Below are 25,582 nucleotides of genomic sequence, written 5' to 3'. Positions count from 1 at the left end.
ACATTCTAAATGACTAACAACTTTTCTTTTCAGATGTATATTAAAAACGAGAAGCTGAGCTACCAAGATGGCTCAGAGGTACTTGCTGCCAGATTGACAACCTGAGTTCACTTTCCAGAACTCACACGGTAGAGAGAACCAAGTTGACCTCTCGCTGCCACCTGCACACCATGGTAGGCGTGCAACCTCGACACACGAGCAGATAAATGTAAGGCAGGGGATGGGAGGGGCGAACAAGCGGTCATACCATCTGGAAAACTACGGGGTGAGAAGGAATTCAGAGACAGCAGAGCTTGTAGCAAGTTCTGTCAGAGGATCATACACACAGCAGCAGGCAGCACAAACAACTGAATTCTGTCACTCTTACAACACAACACTGGCAATTATTACTATAGAAGAGAGAAATCTTAGAACACCAAAGTAGGAAGATGTGGCTGTTTCTTTGGAAAAATAAGATGAGCAGGGTTTAACACCCCAGAACAAGTGTGAGGTCTTCAATATCCCAAACTTTTCAGCATCTGTATAAACTTGAACAGAGGTTCTGGTCAGCTAACTGACAGCGTGCATATAACAACTGGACCCAGTGAAGTGAAACCACACGCTTGGGAACGTTAGCTGGACTGTCGTCACTGAGGCAATGCGTGGCCCAACAGTTAATGACACGGCAAACATCTGAACTTGATGTTGGTAAAGATACCACGACTATACTCTGCCGAGATGCCAGGGAATGGGTAAGGATGAAGACAGCAAAGGTAACTCCTGAAGCGCTTCGCTTCGGGGACGGACAGCCTTGCAGGTGCCCTTCGCAGGCGGCACACGCGAAGGCTAACGTGACAGGGCGGAGGGAGGGTCAGCAGCAGCAGCAGCAAGGTCACTAACCAAGTCCATCATCTTGAGGCCTTCCAGCAGCTTGCAGTTCCTGTTCTTCAGCCTGTGGGCTTCATCAATGACCACGCAACGCCAGGGAATATTGCGCAGCTCAGGACAGTCAGTCAGAATCATTTCAAATGTAGTGATGATGGCATGGAACTTATAGGACCCCTTTATCGCTCGACCCTGCGGGTACAAACCAGAATTATCACGCAGGAGTGATTATGTTAGTAGCTCTGAGGATTTTAAAAAACTGCTAAAATGTTAACCCTTTGGAGACCTCTGTATTCTAGGTAGCACATTCTGTTTTCAAGTTTTTATTTATTTTCTTGGCTTTTTTTTTTTTTTTTTAAGGCTTCAGCTATTTTGGTTAAAACAGAATCTTATCACATTTCCTTTCAGCCTGGTGTGGTGGCGCACGCCTCTAATCCCAGCACTCAGGGAGGCAGAGGCAGGCAGATCTCTGAGTTCGAGGCCAGCCTGGTCTATAAAGCGAGTCCAGGACAGGCAGGACTACAAAGAAAAAAAAAGCCATGTCTCAAAAAAAAAAAAAAAATCAAAATAAATAAATAAATAAGTAAATAAATGAATAAATAAAAGATAAAAAATAAAATAAGAAGAAAGAAAATTCTTTCTACAAGAAACTGGGTTAAGTGCCAGGAAATATGGGGTCAAATGATCTTATAGATCACATGTAGTAAAGTGTCATTAAGTGCATCCAGTCTAATCCAGCCCACAGAATCTAAAAGGATATTAAGTATTCAGGTAACTTTGATTTTGTTTTCTTCTTTTGGTTTTTTGAGACAAGGTTTCTTTGTGTAGTCTGGGCTGTTGTAGACTCCATTTGTAAACCAGGCTAGTTTTGAATTTTTTAAAGCTTCTCTAAATTTTTTTCCTTACTTTATTAACATTTCTTGTAAAATGCCAAAGTATTTGAAATTTTAAAAAAATCCAAAGAGGATGAACCTTATAATTTCTCAAACCTAAAGATAAATACAGAGTTCAGTATTTTTTTCCTAACTGTAGGTCACACTTTCTACTTAAGGAGTATGTGTATATAAAACTGCCTTAGTTCCAACTATAGGACAGCATCTACTGCTTAAAGCTTACCCATGTTTTAGCACATGTCATTCCCTATCATGTATGTATGCATAACACTTTACTGCTAATACTAGGCAATAATTACAAGCAGGTAACTACAACAAGATAAAAATTAGAGCAATTCTTATAAAAACAGAGTACTAAATTCTTCTTTGGTATATTAGAATTTTTACAATACTTAATATCTTTTCACTCTGGTCATAGTACAATAAACTGTTCCCTCTGGTCACATTTTAGTATCATCGTTTTTTGTTTGGTATTGTCTTAGGCATACAAAATACAACTAAGCTATTATAGAGTTTTGTGGTCACCAAATGTTAAGAAAAGTTATTCCTTCTAATTAAGTAACCACAATGACAAATGCTAAAATATAAAAGGCAGTATTCACAGACGTAGAAAGATTATGCAAACATATGTTGGATAGGAAGTCTTAAGGAAGTTTCTCAAGTTAGCAAACTCAAGGCATCCCCATGTCACAGAGATTTGAGTCTTCAGCCCTCCAAAACATACACAGCAGGCACAGGGGTCACACCCCGCCAAGGTGTACCTGGGCATCTTTGAAGTACATTTCATACAACTGAATGGTCCGACGGCTCGCTTGGCTCCCATGGTACACAACCACGTTCAGCTCCGTCCAGGTTCGGAATTCCCTTTCCCAGTTGGGAATTGTGGACAATGGGGCAATTACTAAAAAAGGGCCGTGGATCCCTTTCAAATATATCTCATAGAGAAATGTAATGGACTGGATAGTTTTTCCCAAACCCATTTCATCTGCTAAAATGCAGTTTCGCCTTTGGGAAAGGAAAAGACAGGAAAACTTAATGAGCATTAGCTAGTGCTTTCTTTTCACAAAATATATACTGCACACAAACGTACACTGCATGTGACTTTTAACTTTTTCGCTCAGCAAAATACATTTCAAAGAAAATTCTCTAAGAAACAAATATTAATTTAACATAGATCTATCAATTTCTGTATTATCTTATTTGATTAATAAATTAAATGATTTCCAACAGTTGAATTTTAAAAACATAATGCAGCACTAAATCTTATTTAAGTTTTTTAAGACTAATATTTCTAATATTACACAGGACAAGAGCTACAGTACTTATTGGAAGTAAAGAGAAACGTGTTTACATACATGTTGTACCAATTGAAAAGTAGCCAGTTTACTCCCTCCAACTGGTATTCCCTGAGTTTGTTCTTGTTTTTATACTCCCTGGAACTCTCCGATTTCTGCCAGTCATCAGCAGGAGGCCGCTCCTGTTCCAAATAGAGTGAATCCCATTAGTGGTTTCTCAAAGACTCTGCCACTGTGCTATGTCCAAGCTAAACCCTTCACCATGGGCCAGTCCTCACCACGCGCTCTGTTTCCGGCTCCCTGGACAAGAGTTTTTCAAACTCTTCGATCTTCGCTTGATCTATGTCCTGCCTCAGCTCCCATGTGCTGTCTTCGTAAGGGAGTGAGCACCACTTCACCAGATAGTGAGTCACAGGCTGAGCAGGGTTAAAGAGAGCAGAACTAGAGTCATTGGACCAGGAACTACGCATAAGGAAGAGACATGAGCCCTGCTTGGTTGGTCAGTGCAACCCCCAGCTTCAGGAACACTGAACTGCTTTCATTCTAAAACTATGACCACTGAAAGTTGTCTCCAGTGTACCCTGGAAATTGTATTATTGGGTATTAACAGAAAAAAATTAGCTTTTTATCTGAACCATTGGTTCATATCCGAATACCAAGGAATAGCTAATGAATAGCAAAAAGCCAAATCAAAGGCTCATTTTTTTTTATCTGATCTAATTATTCATCAAGTACATGATTTGGGTTCATTATAGTTAAATAAATAGTCTTAGCACATTTGTTTATGTAACTGAATAGTTGCTTTAAGAGTAAAAGACAGACAAATTTATTAGACCAATCTACTTTTTCCTTCAGGAGAAAAATGATACTGTTTGAAATTAAGTCATATTTAAAATAATGAACTCGAGTTCTAGAAGAATGAAGGGCAAGGCATTCTGGGGGAACTGTGTCAGCAGGAACTCTCCTGTATGTCCCCTTTAGAAAGGAATTGGGTCTGTTGATCTTTAGTTCAAGATCAACGTTCAATGATTTGTCAAAACTATTTGCTGACAACGTAAATTGGATATGGGACAGTTTTTTAAAGTACAACTAAGCAAGACAACGAAGGTGAAGATGGCATCACAGACATCGCCTCTGAAACACTGCAAGTTTCATTACACAAAGTTTAGAGTAAAGGAGAGTGTTCCTCGGGGGCTCTTCCGGCCTGAGCAAGAGCTAAGTGTTCAGACAGAAAGCTCGGTTCCACGGAGAGGCCAGGAAGGCCGAACTCATGGCAGAGAGGCACACAGTGACGTCTTGTCCTCAGCCTCACTTCCCTATCGGATTCCTTTATCACCTCAGAGGTTTATAGAGCAACACAAGAAGTCAAGTGGGGGGCCTCAAAAATATGTCTTTCCTATTTCTCTCACTGCCTGAAGTTGTTCACTGCCAACTAACATTAAGCTCTGTTCTGCTACAGGTATGCTGTCAATTCCACAAGGAGACTCTGAGCTCTGTGATACATACATACAAAAATCTGTTGAGGTCTTTATTGATCAGCATAGAATTGTGAAAACTTTTATACAGTTCACATTGAAAGCAATAGAACTATTCAGGTGAGACATAAGCAACATTTAACCCAATTAACAACAGTAACTAATAACAACCACTAAGTTTCAGTTAAACACAAAGAGCAGCATGGCCTGAATTCTGTCCCTTCTGTCAACACATGTGAGTTGCCTGAACCACCCTGGGTAACACAAATGAGCTCCTGTTACCTCGCCCCGGTCATCTGTGCTACGGGCAAAGTCCATTATCCGGTCAACTTCCACATAATCTGGATTAAAAAGATCATCCTCAATCTGTTCCAAAGAAGGAAAAAGGTTAAAGTATTCATTCACTTCTTCCAGAGGAACACTATTTCACTTTCCATTAGGCAATAATATTTTGGGTCACAGCAACACAAAATTTGTATTTGACATACTCTATTACATTAATTGAAATGGTACAATTTAACAAAATCAGTCCTAGTGAGGAAATCAAACTTCTCAGACTTTGTTAACTGGGTATTTTAATTACTGTGTGAAACCTTTTACTATGAGGGAATGTTTAAGAATATTTCAAATGAAGTGTGAAATTACAATTCGCTAATGAGCAATCCAAAAGGCTTATGGCATGCAATACATTTAGCATTCTTGAAAGTAGAGCCTTCAGCGAGGAGTCAGAGCCACACACAATACGTGCCAGTGCATCTCAGAAGGCTGTAAAGCACCATGCACAGAATGTTCGCAGAAGCCACTAACCCCGAAACCAGCAGGTTTCCCATTTGTCTGTGAGCATCATCGGGAGTTTGGAAACCTTTGTCAACCGATATCAGTGCCACATTTAGAATAACAGTCATCCCACTAATCTTAAACATTCCAATATCTTATTCGTACTGAATGCTGAGTGTTTGGGTAAAATAATCCAAAGCAATGAACCCTAAGTAGAGCTACTTAACTAAAAAGATACTGCTTGTTTGAAAAAAATACAAGAACAGGATATGGTTCAAGCCCGTTATAGTTCATATGAAAGAACAGACTGTGGCTACCATGGGCGCTCTAGGCCATGTCATACTATTAGGAAGCCCACGTGTGTGAAGTTTCTCATCTGAGTCAGAAGACACACCATTTCATGTGCTATAGACTAGCTTACAAACATCTTGCAATGCTAACACGCAAAATGCAGCTTGGAGTCAGCCACTCTCCATCCCTTGGAAAGTGGGCTGTCAGTTGCACACTCTGTTTAAAGAAGACACACATTCTGGCTATTTGTATCCACTTAAAGCATCCAACTTGGGGGCTTTGGTTTGTGAATTATGAAACAAACAACACAGACACAAAACTGTGTTCTTGTTGCCTTTGGCTTTTTCACAGATGAATTTAGCTTTGCCAAAGCACCTGGGTTTAGGCAAATAGCATGTATGTATTCTTTATACACAAGATAAGCAGTAAAATGTTCCACAAACAAGGACTGGATGGCAAAGGCTCTCTGTAAGACCACTTCCTTCTCAGCTCGAGCTCTCATAGTCAATGCTCAATCAGCCTTCCTGGCATCCCTTCCAAATGAGGGAGCACTCTATGACACCATGTACATGATGGGCCTGGGTGTTATTTCTGAACAAACTATCCAGGAAAAAGAGTCAGGGCCAAAGCTTCAGCAAAGAATGCAAAAGCTGCCGTAGCTAGGAATCCTCAAGGAACAGAGCTGGGGAGTGTGTGAAGCCATGATCACAGCTGGGTCTGCACATGTGAAGCCATGATCACAGCTGGGTCTGCACGTGTGAAGCCATGATCACAGCTGGGTCTGCGCATGTGTAAAAGAGGAGGGGTGGACAGGATTCTATTCTTCTCTGCTAAGTCTCACTCAGAATAGAACAAAGATTTTTCCAATTGCTATTTTACCAGGAAGATAATGCTGTGCATCCTGAGAGCAAGTGACTCATAGGGACAACAGGTTCAGACGGACAGGCTGCATATTAGCCAGGCGTGACTCCCTGAGAAGTGTGTAACTACAGGAAGCAGAGTCCAAGTGAATTTAATAAGCAGGAGCAGGATTTAAGGGTGAGTAAGCTCCCCTTGTGCCCTCCCTTTTCCCCTCCTGCGGAACCTCACAAAAAAGGTCGACTGGACATGTGGTTCCTCTCCCTAGTGATGCTGTTCTTCACCCAGTGGCTCAAAAAGTTAACTTTATTTGCATGAAGGAAGGACACAAGAAACTGAAACTCATGGCTCTGTCTTGTTTTCCAGACCATTCTTTCAAAGAAAAACTACCCTAGAACTCTCTTAGGTGAGAGAACTGAGTCACACTGAGTAGCCCCAGCCTCTCGGTGTCATCAGCACTCATCGCTGTCACGGAGGCAGCAGAAAAGGAAAGTGAGATGAGAGAGAGCAGCACTAGGTGCTTGGGGCTCCAGAACAACACACCCTCAACACCCCCCACCCCCCAATCTCCACTGCCCAGGGACTTCTAGAGCATTACATTTCTTACTAATAATGCTCGAGTGTCTCCCCCTCCTCAGCTCCACAAAGGGGCAGACGTGAAAGGCAGTGGTCTGTTTACATTTTGCTTGTTGCGTGTCAGTGTGGGAGGAGTGAACTCAGAAATCTCACACGTGCAAGCATGTAGTCTACTAGCGAGCTACACGCCTGGCCCTCATTAACTCTTTCAAGAGAACAGCTAAGAAGTCATCAAACAATCTCTTTCCAAGTTAGAGAGGTGTTTGTTAACACTTTCTTGTCTTGTATGTGATCATAAGTTGGTGATCTGGGGTCCAGACAGTCAGCTAAGCAGCTTGTGAAAGCATCCTTTAAGACAAGCTGGTCCTCTCCCCAATGCAGATTAGCTGTATCTGTCTATCTAGAACTGATAACCGAGGAAAAGGAGGAGGGTAGGAGACTGCGGTGGCTCACAGCATCTGCTGGATGACCTCTGTAAGAAGCACAAACTTGAGCCGCGGCCATCTGCCACATAGCCCATCAGCATGACCCTGCTGGAGCTGCTGTCCGATTCTCAGCAGACTTCTGTCTGCTTACTTTGTTCATTTCTCAGCTGCGTGCTCACTGTAAAATATTAATCACATCACCACTCCTATTTCCATATGTCATAAGAACCAGTATTTTCTAGACGAAACCAACAGGAAGAATGAGAAATTTCCTGTTTACAAATTTTAGCAATACCAGTTACCAATACATAAGCAACAGCACCAAATGAGGCAAACCAGTTTTTGCTAACACTTTACTGTTCTACAAGTCAAACCTTAGTATTTCAATAAAGAAAACATTTCAAAAATTAATCAGGTGCTCCATACCTCTGAAAGGAATTTGCTCTGGCCCTGCTTTGACTTAAACCGTTTTATCTTTTGCTGAATTCTCTTATCTTTTTCCAGATCTTCTACCGATGCCCACTGACAATGAAGATAAGAGCTGAAAGAATAAAAGTGCATCCTTGAAACATTTAGAACGTAGTCATTCATGAAATTTATGTCTTATTTTAAAAAATCATTAAAAAGATCATTCACACACACACAATCTACTTAATGATCACTGATGGTGCCAAGAAATATTCAATATGGCCACTTATGTTTGAAAATAAAATAAAATAATATCATAGTACTTAAAAGTTGCTATCTACCAAGCCTATAAAAATGTAAAGGGTAAAATCAACTTAACAAGCAAATATAAAAGAACCCAATAAGAAGGATTTCCCAAGTTAACAGATTATATGTCAGTATCAATTAGCACTTCAAGGTGGCCTTAATTATGAAATGTTTTGAGCCTTTTTAATTTGAGAAACAGGAGGTTTTTATCAAGCTAAAAGAATTTAAATTTAAAGCTTCAGTTCCTTTGGTGTAAGGGGAGCAGAATGTCACCCATTCATGGCAAGCCTATCCACAGACCACCTGGAGTGAGGGCACAGCACTGACTGAGGCCTGTGCCCCTCTGACAGCACGCCACCGTCATTCCTTCCTATGCTACCAGCCTGGGTTCTTCTAGAGCCTGAAACAAGGTCTCTCAAGACTTTCTATTCCGACGCACACTGGGCAATCTCCTACTGCCCAACTCCCACCTGAACATATTCTGAACCCTCCCTTCTCCTTCCACAACCCAAAAGTGCAATCTTTGTTTTACGATTCCTTTGACCCTGTGCCGGATGACGTTTTGGTACCCTGTTGTACCATCCCCTCCCCCTCCCCACCCCCACCCCGACCTGTCCCCAGCAGCTACCATTATCATGTTTTTCGTTCTGGTGATGACACTAAAAATCTGCTGCTAACACAGTGAGTGGCTCATGCCTGAAATCATGGCGCCTGGGAGGCAGAGGTGAGATGGGAGTATGTCCACAATCAGCCTTGGTGACACAGCTAAGAGGGCTAGTTCAGCAGCAGAGTACATTACAAGAGTGTGCAAGGCTCAGGGCTCCAGCCCCGGCATCGCCAAGAGAGGAGGAATGGGAGGCAGTTGACCTACGGCTCTTCTAGCCTCAAGACACTGCTCTGCGGAGATGAAGTGGCAATCAAAGAATTTTTCAAAACAATTCTCTACTGATATTTATGTCCTAATATGTATTTTCAGATGCAGGACTGATTAAATACTAAAGTTGAGTGAAAGGAAAAAAAAATATTTTAAACAGAAACACCGTAAATAGATATGATTTCATATAACCCAGCAACACACAGAGACAGAAAACAGACCAAATGTGCATGCATCAAGATGCTAGCAATTTTACCCTGAGTAGTAAGATTACAGGCATGGTATTTTCTTTCAACTTGTACAAAGCTGTGGTAGATAGCAAGCAATACAGGAGTATTAGAAAACCTCAAGCAACCCACTCTAGTCTTCTTGTTAACTGATAGCAAAGACACATGGGCAGTTAAAAGTCTTGCCTTGAGAAAGGGACAAACACACATGAAGCCATCAGGATGGCTCCAGGCTGGACTCAAGTGCATGGACTAGTGGATCTGGCCCTGCTCTGCCATCTGCAATGTGAAAATTTTGGTCAATGATTCCACTTTCTACCTCAACATTGAAAACTCATTATAAAGGCTTAATTGGAAAAGAAAGAAAGAAAGTAATAGAGTCAAAGGTTGGCTACTGTCTCTTAGTTAATTAAGGCAACAAATAAGAAAAGGTCTTTCTGACAGACTAGCTAGCACTGAAAACATGAGGCAAGTGTTCATGGAAGGGTCAGCTGTAAATAAAACAGACCAGGAAGTCATCTCAATGAAGCCTTACAAAGAACATGGCTTATGATTACTTTGAAAAAAAAGTTTTAAGATATGACTTTTCTTTAAGGAATGAGTTTAGTATTTATACCTAATGTTCACAAAGATGGTACAAAAGCGAAATTAACTGTACCAATTTCTATATGTTAGTAAAAGGTCTCAATAAAATGTTAGCAAGCATTCCATAATGCTTTAAGAAGACAGAAGATGAGCCATCAAGAGGGCCCAGTGGTAAAAACATGCTCGCCATAAGTCTAAAGACCTGAGTTCAATCCCTGGAACACACATGGTGAAGGAAAGAACCATCTCCTGCAAGTTGCCATCTGACAGACAGACAAACAGCTACCCGAACCCCAAGATGGGGAGAAGAGAGGAAGAGAAGGCAAAGAAGTAAGATTTACTTCAGTAATGCAAAGTTGGCTTAGTGGTAGAAAAACAACTTTAAAGCATACAGTGTTAATACATGTCTATGGAGAAAATCACACAACTATTCCAACTGGTGCCAAACACCGCTTTAACACAACTCAACACTTGTAGTGGCTGTTCTAAAATTCAGGAAATTAGAAATTGTTTGATATTTCATTAACATAATTTAATATGTAGGCTTTAGTCATAAAGTCAGGTCTGATCAGACAAGAGAAGCAACTGAGACTTTTCCACAAAGATCAGGAGCAAGGAAGACTCGGAAACCACTATTACGCAACACCATATCTGAGGTATTCACCAGTGCCATTAAGCACACTGTCTTTATTTGCAGACTATATGTCTATATGTGCATGTGCAAATGCACTAAGTGTTTGAACTGTTATAAACTGTGGGACTTTATCAGTTGGAATGTTCTGTGACCTAGGGGATGAACAAGAAGGAAAAGGTTATGATTCAGTAATATTATCAAGTTAAGTAGGGGGTGTACTTTTGTAGTTGTTTCTGTCAACTTGACAGAAGCTAGAGTTATCTGGGATGAGGAACCTCATTTGAGAAAATGCCTCCATCAGATTGCCTGTGAGCAAGCCTGCAGTGGTTTCCTTGGTCGATTGATGGAGGAGGGCCCAGCTCACTGTGGCTGACGGTACCTAGTTGTGTAAGAAAGCAGGCTGAGCAGGCCATGGGGAGTGAGTGAGCAGGTAAACAGTTCCTCCATGGCTCCTGCTGCAGCCTCCGCCCCCAGATCCCTGCACTGACTTCCCTCGTGTCTTTATCACAGCAACAGGAACCCTAGCTAACACCTAAGTGCTTGGAGTCTGGATTTTTAAGAAGCACATAAGTGCCAGGTGGGCACAGAGGCCCGAGTGTCACTCCCAAGCTCAGCAGGCAATGGCTTTCCTGATAAGGGCAGCCAGAAGCTGTACTGGTGAGTCCTGGGTTCAGCTGAGCTCCTGACTCAATGCATATGGTAAAGTGAGATCGAGGGAGACTCCTCATGCGTGCCCATCCACGCACAGGCATGTACAGATATACCCATACACATGCATGTGCCTACATGCAAACACACACGCGCAGACACATGGGAGAGAAGAAAGAAGACGGGATAGGGAGATATGAGATACAAATAGATATGTTGGGCAATGGTTACACCTCAAGTCACTGTGGAAAAGACAAACTTGACTGTGGTGCTGGGATTACCCAGGTTAATGTGCCAGCTACCATTTTGATTAACCACAGACCACATGTAAGGCAGATGGTGGTCCCATCATTTTATAAAAGACCTAGAAAATTCCCATGGCTGGGTGATGTAGGTACTGAATGCCAGAGAACAGTAAGTTACCCATATGTTGGTAACAAATGGAAAGTTACTGCACAGCCAACTGCCTGAAAGTGCAGCACATACAATTAACAGTAATTATAATGCTGACAACAACCCTGTTCCCGGCTGTGCATTTAGTGCACATCCTTATTACTACTTAGGGTGAACTTCTACACACAGCCAAACTACAGCAGTTTAGACAGCTCATCTCTACCGTGTCTTCTGATTGCATCAGTGCATCACGCTGACTGACTGACCTATACCACCTAAGTCACCTAAGGACACACTGGGACATCCACACAACAAAGGAAGTAAATAATGCTGTGGTTCTCAGAATGTCCTTGCTGTTGACAAGCGTGAACACCAAACACATCATGCCTTAAAGCAAGAAAAACCACGCCCGCGCGAGAGAGGAAAGTGTGCACTAACTCTACTGTCAATGACACGGGGAGGGACTGTCTAGTATGACTTGAAAGCCAGATCCCAGAAAGGAGTGATCCGTCAATCCACAGACAGCTTGAGTCTATTGGGGGAGGGGGAGGCAGGTGGAGCACACGTGGAGTCAGGGGAAACTCCCTGCTGTTGATTTTCCCCTGCAAACCCTGTGTAATCTGTGGCTCAAACTCAGGTTGCTGGGTTTGCGGATGAGTGCTGAGCCATCTCAGCTTTAAAATTTATACTGTAGTAAACAGGGAAAATTAGAAAACAACAGGACTGCCCACACAGAGGCAGCTTCTGGCCAAAAGAAAGAACTGATAACTCTCATGTTTCAAAGCGCTCAGAAGCCAATGGACATGTGACAGGAAAATGTACAAAAAGAATACACAGGGAAGTGACAAGGTATTGTCATTAAAAATACAGAACAGTGTTCTTCTTTAAGAGAAAACATTAAGTAAATGTCACTGAGATTGAAAAGGCAACTATCTCTCAACACTACACACTTGGGGCTAACACGATGGTTCAGAGGGTAAGACGCTTTCTGCCACCATTGCAGAAAGCTGATCTTGGTTCTGGGGTATTCACTGACTCCCAAGAATTGTCCTCTGATTACTACCATGTGCATTGGCATACATACATGCACCGTCACATATGTGCACACAAAACAAGCAAATGAAAAATTAACAGATTTTAAAAACTACATGTTTTTTTGTGTGCCTTAGTGTAGACATCTCACTTTTTAGTAATTCACCCTGACAGTAAATATTCAACAATTTGAAAATATATACAGGCACGCACGAGAATAACCACTGTAGCACTCACTGTCTTTCCCTACAAAACGCAAGAAGTCAATTACAAGGTCTCAGACAGGGGAGACTGAACAGCTGCAGTACCGTCACGCAGCTGTAAGAAAAAGTAAACACACCTCCCACATACACTGACGTAGTGATGTCCAGAATAGGACTAGGGTGGGGGGTTGAGGGAGACAGCAAAACAACAAAAAACAAAAACAAGAAAGAAAGAAAGAAAAAAAAAAAAAAAAAAACCCAAAACCTGAACATATTCATGTCAAAAAGTATAGGAAGGAGAAGCTGATATTAAGTGGGGCAGTACGTAAGAGTGGGGGGTGGGGGTGGGAGAACACTTCTCACACAAGCACATATTTCTGTATATAATTCTGACTTTAGACCCATGGTAATATTTTCACCAACTTAAAACTCCAAAAGAGACGGCTACAATGAAACTAAATCACAAATTGACCCTGGTAAATCCAGTGGTGTGTGTGGTAAATAACAAAACGGTGGGGACCTAGGAACTCAGGGAAATGTTGAGAAGAGCATTTAACCTCTACTCTATCAAACTACGTACAAAATGTTCTAAAGAAAGAAACAAAGAAAGGCTTCTTGTTCACAGAATTCTCTGCTAATAATTCTTAATTAATTTCCTGTATATTTTAAGGCAGGGATGGGGGCGGGGTGGGGGGAAGAAGCAAATACAGACAACAAAAGCCAAATTTCTTATAGTTGAGGAGAGGAGTTGCTAACACTGACAGGAGGGCAGAGGGTACCCTATGGAAGTGCTGGATGGTGCTGGGATTATCAGCATTGTGTTTTTGGTTAGGTAGGCAGGTAGGTGCATAGGTAAAGTGAGCAAATATGTATAATAAACAGGTACATGCGCCTGAAGCTCATGTGTGCATATGTGTCTGCAGGTGTATACAATCCTAGCGACATCTATAGACTGTGACTTCTCTGCAGCAATGACCATGATCACAGCCCACGTTTGGCTCCTACATGCATCTATGCATCTCACGGAAACACCAAGAGTCTCTCAAGCAAAAGGAAAATAAATAAATGGACAAACAAACTGATTCTACAACTGCAACTTGCTGAGGCAGGATGAGCTGAGAATAAACACCCCTCTGGTGTCAGGGCTCCGAAATGGGTAAGGGACAAGACAGAGAGTCAGCTTGAAAGGACGCCCACGGGCCACATCTGGAGTGATGTGAGCAAGATCACGAAGCTATCAGTTATCCAGGGCAGAGAATAAAGGCCATCCTTAGGTTAAAACCCCAAATACTCCCCCTGCAGGGAATGATGGGCTGACTTGGCAAACATTACCATATTTAACAACTTCAAAGTATTTCAGATATATATTCATATCACACACACTCACACACACACACACACACACACACACACACACACACACACCCTTCCTACTCTTTTTGCAGTTTTTCTGAATTTCCATCAAAACAAGTTAACAAAAATCTCTATAGAAAGCTCAATTTCCCTTCTATCTCCATAACAGTGCACAGAAAACTAGCTGCAGACTCCTTACACTTGTGTTAAGTGTTAGAATCTGCTCTCCTGGCTTGGCAGCAGTGCCTGGTATGGGGCCTGTGCTGCCTGCACTCGCTCTTCTCTGGAGCTTCCCACAGATGGCAACACTTGGGTCCCACTGCTACTCTGCCTCGATGTCTGTCTGGTGGTGCCATTACATGTCAATAAGCACTTAACCTCGATCCTCCCCCCGCCGGCTTCTTTAGGTTTTCTCTTCCTGGCCTAGTCCTTTCTCTCCTCAAGGATTCTCTCACAGGAATTCGCGTGATATGGACAATTTGCATGGATGTAAAGTCACCGTGAGCACACAATGAAGATGACAGTGAACACTTAGCTATGCTTTTATTTTATACTGGCAGACTCCATTTCACTGACTCTCATGGTAAGACTGAGAGACTCCTTTGTCTTTTCACTTAATACAATCTTTTGCTTACCTCTCCAGAAGTGTGACCCCGTGTTTACACAATGCCAGTTAACAAGGGACTAGAGCAGAAAAACATGGCACCGGTGGTCTCACTTCACTAGGCAATGTAGTTTCCTAGGCCAGTTTCACAGCAGCTCCTAAAACCCTCCTTAAAACCCTCAGACTGGGTCACACAGAAAGACAAAGCAGAGAAACTATCTGTGATCAGTGAGGGTGTCTGTCCTCGGCTGGCCGGCTGGCTAGGAAGGCCCTCAGGACGATCAATCTCCAAAGCCATGCTGGCTGGCTGACACAAGCACATGGACCCCACAGCAAAGCTCATGGCAGCTGTGTTTTTCCACGCAGATTAAAAAAAAAATTAAACCCACTAAACAAATACTGGAAACCAACCCACAGAAAGCCATAGCTCACTGCATTAAAGCCTCAGTGGCGTCCTGGGTCACTGGGCCCCTGAGGGACTAGAGTTCTTACCCCATAGATGCAGGGAGGGGAACAGCCCTGAAGAGCAAGGGCCACTCTTGGAGGGCAGGGAACTTCTACTTTATTTTGCTATTATCACATCAGAAGTTTCTTTCTATTTACAAAGACCATTTTGGTTATATAAGAAAGTAAACTTTTATACATTAAATATTTTCCAGAAAAACATCTACAAAGTAGCAAAAATAACAAAGGTAGTAAATAAACTTCTGAGCCCCCCCCAAAAAAAAGTATCAAAGTCTCCATATTCATAGTTCTTAAAAAGCTCTGCAGTCCACTGAAAAGAGTCACACTTTACTTACAAGTTTTTGTATTTCACGTAAAATTCCTCAACTTCCACCTCCTCTCCAGATTCTTTCTGCAACAAAAGAAAATTGAGGTACACACTTAAAATCATATACGGGAATATTGAGAGGCAGCCACACACTCCCACACGGGGACACGATGCCTGAGATGGCCTTCCTGGAAAGATGAGCACACAGGAAGCGTTGGCAGCCTATGCCATGGAGGCTGACGCACTGGGGCACATACACGCCCGCTCCGTTCAACGTGCTCGCAGATTCTCAGGCATGAATCACTTTAACTCCTCCCTAACCACAGGCAGCTTCATTCACAACAACCTGACCCCAAACCTGGCTCTCTGCCAAACCCGCAGTGTTAAGTAGACGCCAAGTGTACCATTTTCTCAGGCAGCAGCCAATTAGCAACTGCTCTCCTGAATGCCATATGTATTATTTTTGGCTGCCTCATGGCAACTTTACATTGTGGGTTTTGTAATGTTTTAAAATATTTAAAAGACATTTATTTCTCCATATAGTTAATAACTCTAAACAAGAAACCATATAAAAGTAAACCTTGTTCTTATGGTGTAATTCAGTGCATCACTATTCATAGTTTGAGTTTTACTCAGTGGAACAATTAAAATCTCTCAGACAAGACGTCTCTCACACACACAGCAGCCAAATAAAATTAACACTTCCAATCCCACGTTTAGGTGGGTTAAAATTGCGATGCACATCCACCAAGTCAATAGCTTTCAGTGAGGTGAGGCCGCCTCCCGAGGGTACCGAAGACAGCACTGATAGCAGGGTTTAGGCATCTCTCTCTCTCTCTCTCTCTCTCTCTTCTGCTTTGCTTTTAGTGTTAGGCCAGCCAACAATTTATACTGCAATTTTCTTACAAACATTTGAGCAGATTAAAGCTGAGATGTAAATAATAAATATCTTTTACCCATGTTTTACGAAGTTCTTTTATGTTCCTACAAGAGCCCCCAAGCCTGTCTGGAGGCTTGTGCCTGGGTGCTGTGGGCATGTGTGCTGTGTGCCTGGGTGCTATGTGCCTGGGTGCTGTGTGCCTGGGTGCTGTGTGCATGTGTGCTGTGTGCCTGGGTGCTGTGTGCATGTGTGCTGTGTGCCTGGGTGCTATGTGCCTGGGTGCTGTGTGCCTGGGTGCTGTGTGCATGTGTGCTGTGTGCCTGGGTGCTGTGTGCATGTGTGCTGTGTGCCTGGGTGCTATGTGCCTGGGTGCTGTGTGCCTGGGTGCTGTGTGCATGTGTGCTGTGTGCCTGGGTGCTGTGTGCATGTGTGCTGTGTGCCTGGGTGCTGTGTGCATGTGTGCTGTGTGCCTGGGTGCTGTGTGCATGTGTGCTGTGTGCCTGGGTGCTGTGTGCCTGGGTGCTGTGTGCATGTGTGCTGTGTGCCTGGGTGCTGTGTGCATGTGTGCTGTGTGCCTGGGTGCTATGTGCCTGGGTGCTGTGTGCCTGGGTGCTGTGTGCCTGGGTGCTGTGTGCCTGGGTGCTGTGTGCATGTGTGCTGTGTGCCTGGGTGCTGTGTGTATGTGTGCCGTGTGCCTGGGTGCTGTGTGCATGTGTGCTGTGTGCCTGGGTGCTGTGTGCATGTGTGCTGTGTGGCCTCATAGATCTTTGAAGGACCTGAAGGTGAGTAGGAACATGGTAGAGGCCAAACAGTGGGGCAGGCATGGAGGACAGAGGGGCACACATCCTTCAAAGGCACTCGGTTGGCCTCCATTTGTAACAGTCACACCACAGTTAAAGACTACAATCTGCTTAGAATTTTCTCAACACTTTTACAGGTTTCATTTAAACCTGCATTTTAAACGGTTTCTCACCAATGAGAAGCCTGTATATTCTAGAGTGTGGCCAACACCTACCAACATCTGGCTTGGCCCTAGTAGGCCTATGAAAGGCCCTAACTGTAATGCGGCTTTTTAAGCTGACATATTCAGATTTTATTTATCCAGAATGACAAGAAGGGGCTGCTTCCGCCTCCAGAGGCGGCACAAAAGCCGGGTTACGTCATCGTTCTCTTCACTTCAAGTGACAATCCACCTAGGACTTGAGGCACCACTTCTAACGCCAGTGTTTTCTCAGCCTACTCCTGTTCAAGATGTAGTGCGTCTACACAGAATTAGAGACTCTGGTAGAGAACTTAAGATGAAAGTAGACAACCAGGAAAAGCGGCAGGTCTCACAGCATGCCCTGAGTCAACTGAGAGTGGATCTGAAGTAGCCATGCTCTTACAAACGTGGGGTGAAAGCCATAAAGTTTTCAAAATGACCCATCTTCTAGGTGGGGTCAAACAGACCATCACTTACAGCCATATCGTTTCCTCTCACTTCCTTTTTTCTAGTCTTCCCTTCCACCCCGTCTTTTCTTCCTGTGCTTAACAGATTCAGCCCCACCCCCCCACCAAGTCTAACTGTCACTGAAACACACAGGCTTGAACCTTCAGGAGTGGAAATGGGGTGCATCCTACTTCTGTCTGCAGCCCGTTAAGACCCACTCTCCTGTCATGACCCCCTATTCCTCAAGGAACGCGCCGAAGCCCACCAAGATGACAGAGCTGTCTGCGAGAAGAAACGGCCTCCAAGCAGCACCGAGAACTGGCAAAGAACTGTCACGGGGCCTGCATCTTCTAAATGTCCCCAAGCAAACAAAACACTGTGCTCTGTTTAACGGGCCACGCATGTAATGTAGGCACATCCTTGCCGTACAGCTTCAACTACAGCTGTTAACTTACATGTCCCACGCGTGTGTATGTTGACCTTTCTTGCTTTACTCATAGTGTGTGGCTGTTAGCCCCCAAAGCACTGCTTCAAGAATTTACTAAAGACATCTACTTCGTCCGGCTTCCAACACCACCCTACCACTACCAGTGTGGAGAAACTACCATAATGAATGACCCAGTGGATGATGGGTAGCTACTTACAGTTCCACACCTGCACATACATGCCACGCTGACATTTACTTCCTGGCTGCTACTGTTTAACCTGACAGTGCTCTGAGCACTTTCATGTGTTCAGTAGACATCTGAAAAATGCGTATTCTTTTCATTCCCCAATGAGTATTAAGGAAATCTTTGCAGTTTACATGAAACTTGATGTAGTAATTTATTTGTCTTATTGTTCATGTGACAAAGAACTTTACATGAGGCAAGGAGCCTACTACTCTACTCTAACCTGGCCTGAAATACCCACACTCTGAAAGAAGGAATGACCTTTCTAAATTAGACAGCTCCCCTATTCAAAACTATCTTGCACCAAACAAAGGCAAAATTTTATTAAATAATGAACAAAAACTGAAAAAGCACCCCAGGTATTTTCTGATCTATTATACCTCATACTCCAATGGAGACAGCAGGTCGCAGTCTACTAATTGAGAAAATAAGGACATTCTATGGGACATGGTTAAGACCTTAATTTTATAATCTACTTTTTTATTGCTTGGTTCAATTATCACAGAATTTAAGTTAACTTCTTATGGTGAAAATATGTCATATAAATAAAGAAAAACAAAATGATTTTGGGAATAGAATATAGTTCATCCAGAATTTACCTTTAAGGTACTTCTGACCTCATGATCCAAAAAGGACTGGAATTATTTTCTGCAGGTGGACGGCATATAGAAAATGTGGTGACTGGACGTGAAGAACAGCTATGCACGCATACACAAGGCCCCACCCATGGGTCCCAGGTGTATTAACTTGTGTTTGGGACGGTATATAAATGCCAAGCCACACCCATTATCACAGTATGTGAAGCTGAGGTGGCTCTCCCAGGGAGCCTTCTGAGTTTATGGGAATGGGGGTGACTGACTTCAGAACACACTGGGCTCCTACTATGTGAGCACCGTCAGGACAGGCCTGAGAGCTTCACAGGCAGTTTCCGCAGCACTGACAACATAGAGCCACAGAAAGAAATACATGCATGTGTGCATATGAGGGAGGGGAGAGAGAGAGTGAGGGAGAGAGAGAGAGTACGCACACTAGCTCTCTTTTAACAGACAAGCCTTAAATTATTCATGGTAACAGGAAGCATAGCTAGGACCCACAGAAAAATCTCAAATCTCCTTTTGTTTCCACATACAACATTGTCCCCTGGTGTTTTTAAAACTGATAATTTACCTAAGTTGAGAACATTAGCAGTTTAAGAAGCTAGTGCCTGTTAATGCTCAGTGTCCTCTGACGGATTCTTACGAGCTTCTGCGAGCCAGCAGCAGCGGATGAGAAGCTGCACGCACCCTACTCTCCCTGACTTTCAGTCAGTTGCTGTTTTCCTGAGAACTCTGCCCACTAATTTTCTCCATTCTCAGGCTCACCAAGCCAATAAATCAGCAGTTCTCAACCTGTGTGGGTCATGACCCCTTTCACAAGGGTCGCATATCAGACATGCCGCTTATCAGATTTTTACATTATGATTACATCACATTAATAATAGCGAGATTACAGTTATGAAGAAGCAACACAAAAAATTTATGGTTGAGGGTCACCACAACATGAGGAACTGTATTAAAGGGTTGAGGCATTAGGCAGGTTGAGGACCACGACATAAATGCTCTGTCCTCATATGCATCTGTAGTAACTTCTAATGCCTTATGGTAAGCTGCGGGGTGGAGGTGGGGGGGGTGTTATAGATGGTGGTAGTAGCTATTCATAATCCATGGGTTCCTGCCAGGAAAGGTGGGCAGAAAGAAAAAATAAGCTCTCCGAAGCAGGCAAAACAGAAAGAAAGACTATGTCCTGCCCTAATTATGATCTCACTAGCTATGGATAATGGAGTTAGTCATAATTTGCAGCTCAAACCTTCTGAGTATAGATGTTCAAGTACTATCATTTCAGCAGAAATTAGTGCACCCCCCCCCCTCAAAAATATGCTACTTACTCAAGTAAGTCACTTCAGCACAGTGAAGGGCACCACTCTTTGAAGCATCACCATGTCTGCACTTAGAAACTGACAGTTCTACAGCCATTAGGGGAAAAAGCAACCTTTCTAATGGGTTAAGCGGTGCTCCTGTCTGTTTCAACAGGTGCCAAATCTGGCTTGTTCTTATCATTTAATCCATCAGGGCACAAAGCTGCAGCATATTCAAAGTCTCTCTCTCTCTCTCTCTCTCTCTCTCTCTCTCTCTCTCTCTCTCTCTCTCCTCGCTCTCTCTCCCTCTCTCTCCTCTCTCTCGCACTCTCTCTCTCTCACTCTCCTCTCTCTCTCCTCCTCCTGCCACTCCTCTCATCCTCTCTCTCTCTCTCTCTCTCTCACACACACACACACACACACACACACACACAGCCTTCTACATACCCTACCTTCATACTCAATTTGAAAGATCTTGACTTGTTGCTTTTATGCTCCTGACAGCTCTTACACGAGCATACAAGCATGTGGTGTATAAACTGATGAAAGTGCACATCCTGAGTACACATAAGGAAAAAAGCAAACTATAGTGGGAAGCACAGACAAGTCTGCTGCTGGGGCAACAGTATCTGGACAGCTTCTTACTTTAAAAAAAAAAAATTTATTTTTATTTATGTGTTTATATGTGTGCATGTATGTGACTTCAGGTGCCCACTGAGGCCAGGAAAGGGCACTGGATCCCTTGGAGTACTCACAAAGGGCGCTGGGAACTGAACTCAGGTCCTCTGCAAGACGAAGTGCGCCTGCCTGCTCAGTTACCTTTCCAGCCCCAACAAACAACCACTTAACAGCAGTACTTGCAGAAGTGCTGGTGCTCTCCGGTCTTACGTTTCTGGTAGTTGTGGTTCTGTCTGTCTGGCTTGTTTTATTTTCTGTCATCTGACAGCTGCACCTTAAGTCCTATAGCTCTGCTATTCCTCCTCTTGGCAACTGGGAAACTATGCCCTGTATACATTTTACTAAAAGAAACCACATTTGTTCTACATATCAAGAGATGAATGTGGATTCTCATTCAACATAAAGAAATATTAAAAAGAGCGATGGAGGCTTGACTGACCAACTCATATCCACAGTAGCTACTTTCTAGAGACACAAACGTAGCATTTCCCCAAATTGGGTAAGAAGCCAAGCAATATGGAACAGAGACTTCCCACGGGTTACAGGAAATACGGGGACTCGTGGCTCTGACGCCCGTGGTCACAAGCTTACCTGATGCCCACTGGCAAGCACTCTTGCTTATCCACATCAACTTTGTAGTGGTAATAAAAACAGCCTGAACACATTAGGCATATATGCAAAAAGTTATATAAGAGGGCTGATGAAACGTCTACTTGCCCCAATAATAAACAGACCTTGCCAAGGCTTTTCCAAAGGGAGCTCCCAAGCGAGGTCTTTTTGGTGAACACATTTTAGGAAAAAGGCAGTCTGTACTTCTGTAAGTCCCAAACACTTCTTTGGCATCTTTTGGGTTTCTTGCCTTCTCCATATAGTGTTATAAAGACTGATACATCTTAAATTCATTGCTTAATGCAGTTCTGATTTCATTCCAGATTAATTACCCATCCCCCAAGTTACACTGGGCTAGTATATCAGGCAGGATCATTTTACAATAATGTAATCATTGAGATTTTCTTGGTATTCTTGAGAAATGGTCACATGCAGAACAAGCTGGCCTCGAACTCCTGATCCTCCTGCACCCACCACCACACCCAGCTCCGTAACGAATCTTAACAGAGCATTCATTATGCAGCAAACAGCCTGGAAGGTCACACCCCGCGGATTTCCATGTCCGCACGCCGTGCTCACCTGCTTTTTCACTAACCGACTGCTCATAATCTTCTCTACCACTGGGCCTTCTGCATCAGCAGATTCCTGAAAAAGAGAAAGTGGCGTCAACTGATCCAAATGGAAAACATCTGACCTGGGCTACAAAAGCAAGCAGGGAACCATTCCCCTCTGTCCGCACCTTTGCACCCTTTACATCTCTTGGTCCTAAGTCACCAGTAGGAAAACTTTCTTTAAAAAAAAAAAAAAAGAAAGAAAGAGAAAGAAAGAAAAGAAAAACCTCACGCTACAGAAAGGCAAAAGGAAGAGCTGTGCTTATGACTTCCTGATTGTGTGGTTAGCTATCGAGACTAGCATGGGTCTCTCAAGCCACAAAGCATTCACTCTAGCTGCTAAGGAAAAGCAATCTGTGCATGACAGCAGGTCAAAAAGCAACTTTTCTGCATTATAGGCATGGGAGAGCAAATACTCCCTCCACTCTGTTACTACAGGAGGCTCCTACCGACAGAAGTGGTGTAAAACACTGAACAACTATTTAACAGAGAAAAAAAATTGCCAACTAAGCACAAAGCTGCATTTAATAGGCCTTTCAACTGGCTACCAGTTTGTTAACTAAAGTACAGTAATAGGGAAAAAAAAATGAATAAATAAAATCTTTGCAATAATCAACCCTATGTTACTACCCGTGTCTCACACAGACTATTTTATCCGTCATTTACATTGCACAGAGAATAAAGTGTGCCCTGCTGGGTACTCCAAGGCGGTAATTTCATAAAGGGGTTCTTACAGTGCCCAACAGCGGGAGATGAGCTTGAGTGGTTTATTACAGCTCCAGGAGCTGGAGCCCCAAGTTCTCAGAGGTAAATCAGTGGCTCATATTCTAGCTCCGACTCTTCCTCAGCGGAGACCATTAATTCTCCAAAATTGTGTCAAATTACACATCACGGCCTTGTATAAAAAGTCATCTGAGTGAGCAAAGCTTCTTAAGATACTACTAGACAATGGATTTCCCACGGCACATCAGCCAGCATTAGCGGAACATGCCCCTTGCTCAAAGTCCACTGAACGCCTCGGATTCCAGGCACAAAACTTCCCCGTCCACCTTGAAAGCCCACACGAAGCCATGCAAGCCTGGCTGCCGACCTGCTGCTCTGCCTGTGCGGTGTGGGACGGGGACTCTCGCCCAGCAGCATCTGCATCATCTGCCTCCTCATCAGAAATCTTGAACTCCAAATCTTCAGTGTATCGCTTCCTCTTCACCTGCCTGCTGGACCGCCTCTTCTGAAACGCAACCCCAACAAAGAGAGTTTTCAAAAGCAGCCTTTGGTGCTCTATAACGTGGCACACAGTGATTAAAAAAAAAATTTTTTTTTAAAGAAAAAAATTGGTAACTTTAATCCTGAAAGACAAGTGAAAAGATTGTTGTGGCAACCATAGCAATAAACTGGAGATCTGGGTTCCTGGGACCATTGTCACTCTGCTGTTCCCAACAATAGTCTCTTTAACAAGAGCACACAAGCAACAGCAAACTGTGTCACTCACTGGTCCATTCTCCATCGAAAGCCGTGGCAGTACTGGTGGTGGGAGCACATCTATGGGAGTGACTGAAATTTTTAATGTGAAAACTCCCCAAAATAATGCATTAGAAGATGATCTCTAGGCTATAAAGATCTATACAAATATTATTATACTGATATTTCCCAAGTTATTCTGATACACTTTAATTCTGGACCTAAAAGAAATAGTTCAGTGCTATGGACCTACACCTTGGAGATAAAGCATGTACTTGGCATGCGCAAGATCCTGGGTTTAATCCCTAGTATCGGAGGATGGGGAAGAAGAAGTGGGAACTGAATACACAGCTCATAATGAGTGGCCATAAGAGTAGGGTTGGTTGTTGCCGTTTGTTTGTTTTGAGACAGCATCTCAGTATGTAGCCAGAGCTGGCCTGAAATTCACACTTAGACTAAGCTGGGCTCCATCTCATACAGATCCACGTGTCTCTGTCTCCCAGATGCTCAGATTAAAGTTGTGTGCCACCATGCCTGGCAGTTCTAGTTTTAATACAACATTTTTACTATGCTGCTTAAAATATAAAAGACCGGTCATCAGTATGGCTGTTGGCAAAATGTATGCTTTTACGCTTGTGGTCAAAATATAAGCCAGCATACCCTTTGCAGGAGAATGTAGTTATGCAAACCCTCTGACCCAGCAGCTCCACTTCCAGTAGCCACATGATAGATCTGAAAACCTGTCCAAGGTAAACTGATGGATGAGAGAAAACCGAGCGGCACTAAGTAGGTTTAGACTCTACTTAAGACTAATGCAGACTGTTTCTCTACTTGGTGTGCGGATGATGACACAGCTCTGAAGGTGAAGAGGCTGCGTATCATGTTCACCTACTTGCCTACTTCTCAATAGATACTCAGCAAGAAAATAAGTCTTGCTTTTGCTAACAGGAAAAAAAATCTGAAAAGAAATACAAACTGTTTCTAGGTACTAGGCTCCAAATAACGAGGTAAAAAGGAGCAGGGGAGGTACGACATTGAAATTTTCATCCTAAAAGAAAAATCCTAGAAATTTTTAAAGAAATAAAGGGCTGAAAAATCAAAATTCATAGGGAAAGAATGAAGACCCCACTGAGCAATACTGCATACAAACAGTTTTCTAAGATTTGGGAACTGGTGATTTTTTAAAAGAGCTTCATCAATTTTACAGCCCAACATTAAGACACAAAAAAGCAAAGTGCTCATCGTGAGGATGGCAGACCCTGCCATCTCTCAGGGCAAGACTGATTCCACCACAGCACCTCACAGCCTGAGAATGATGTGGTTTAACTTGCTTTATAGAGATACTTTTGGTTAAAATAGGTTGTGTCTTGAGGAAAAACGTCAGTGTGTCTCTGTGGACTCACTGTGGTCACAACTTATGAACGAGTCAGAGTTAACATGTCTTTTGCTTTTGAAGACCAACCAGAACATTCTAAACTTTTCACTCTGAGCCCCTCACAGACGCACCACAGGAAGAAGCGTAACAAACAAGCAGCCTGCATCACTTCCTGTGTCAGACACCAGGAAGACAGCCTTCCAGGCAGGCTCTGTGGCTGCCTGGCTTTGCTATTGGGTCCAGACTATTAGACAGAAAGCACTGGGCTTGGTTTGAATTGTTAAACACTTTTCTGTACCTGAAATACAGGCAGGGAAAGAAAAAGTGGAAAGAGGATGGGAAGGAAGGAGAGACATGGGAAGGAAAAAAAATCCTACCCCAATCAGTATTTCAAATGGACTCAGAGCATCCATTTTAGTCAGAATCCAGACTTTAAAAAAAAAAAAAGGAGAAGCTGGGGTTTACTTAACTTGGGAAACAACTC

The 25,582-nt window shown here is 43.1% G+C and overlaps 1 protein-coding gene across 1 annotated transcript in view; it reads right to left on the bottom strand.

Annotated features, from left to right (window-relative positions):
* Window positions 1-25,582, bottom strand: part of Chd7 (chromodomain helicase DNA binding protein 7) — a 185,092-nt gene that overhangs the window by 40,693 nt on the left and 118,817 nt on the right. The window contains exons 5-13 of the mRNA XM_051160028.1: window positions 23,356-23,493; window positions 22,234-22,299; window positions 15,522-15,577; window positions 7,881-7,995; window positions 4,810-4,893; window positions 3,331-3,468; window positions 3,113-3,234; window positions 2,519-2,762; window positions 880-1,056 (exon numbers count right to left, since the gene is read on the bottom strand). Of these exons, the coding sequence (XP_051015985.1) occupies window positions 880-1,056; window positions 2,519-2,762; window positions 3,113-3,234; window positions 3,331-3,468; window positions 4,810-4,893; window positions 7,881-7,995; window positions 15,522-15,577; window positions 22,234-22,299; window positions 23,356-23,493 (1,140 nt within the window). The remainder of the gene's footprint in view (window positions 1-879; window positions 1,057-2,518; window positions 2,763-3,112; window positions 3,235-3,330; window positions 3,469-4,809; window positions 4,894-7,880; window positions 7,996-15,521; window positions 15,578-22,233; window positions 22,300-23,355; window positions 23,494-25,582) is intronic.

This window comes from Acomys russatus, chromosome 2 (genome assembly GCF_903995435.1).
Source record: "Acomys russatus chromosome 2, mAcoRus1.1, whole genome shotgun sequence".
Classification (NCBI taxonomy): domain Eukaryota; kingdom Metazoa; phylum Chordata; class Mammalia; order Rodentia; family Muridae; genus Acomys; species Acomys russatus.
The sequence above is the reverse complement of the archived record's forward strand: the minus strand, read 5'-3'. Positions and strand labels throughout refer to the sequence as shown.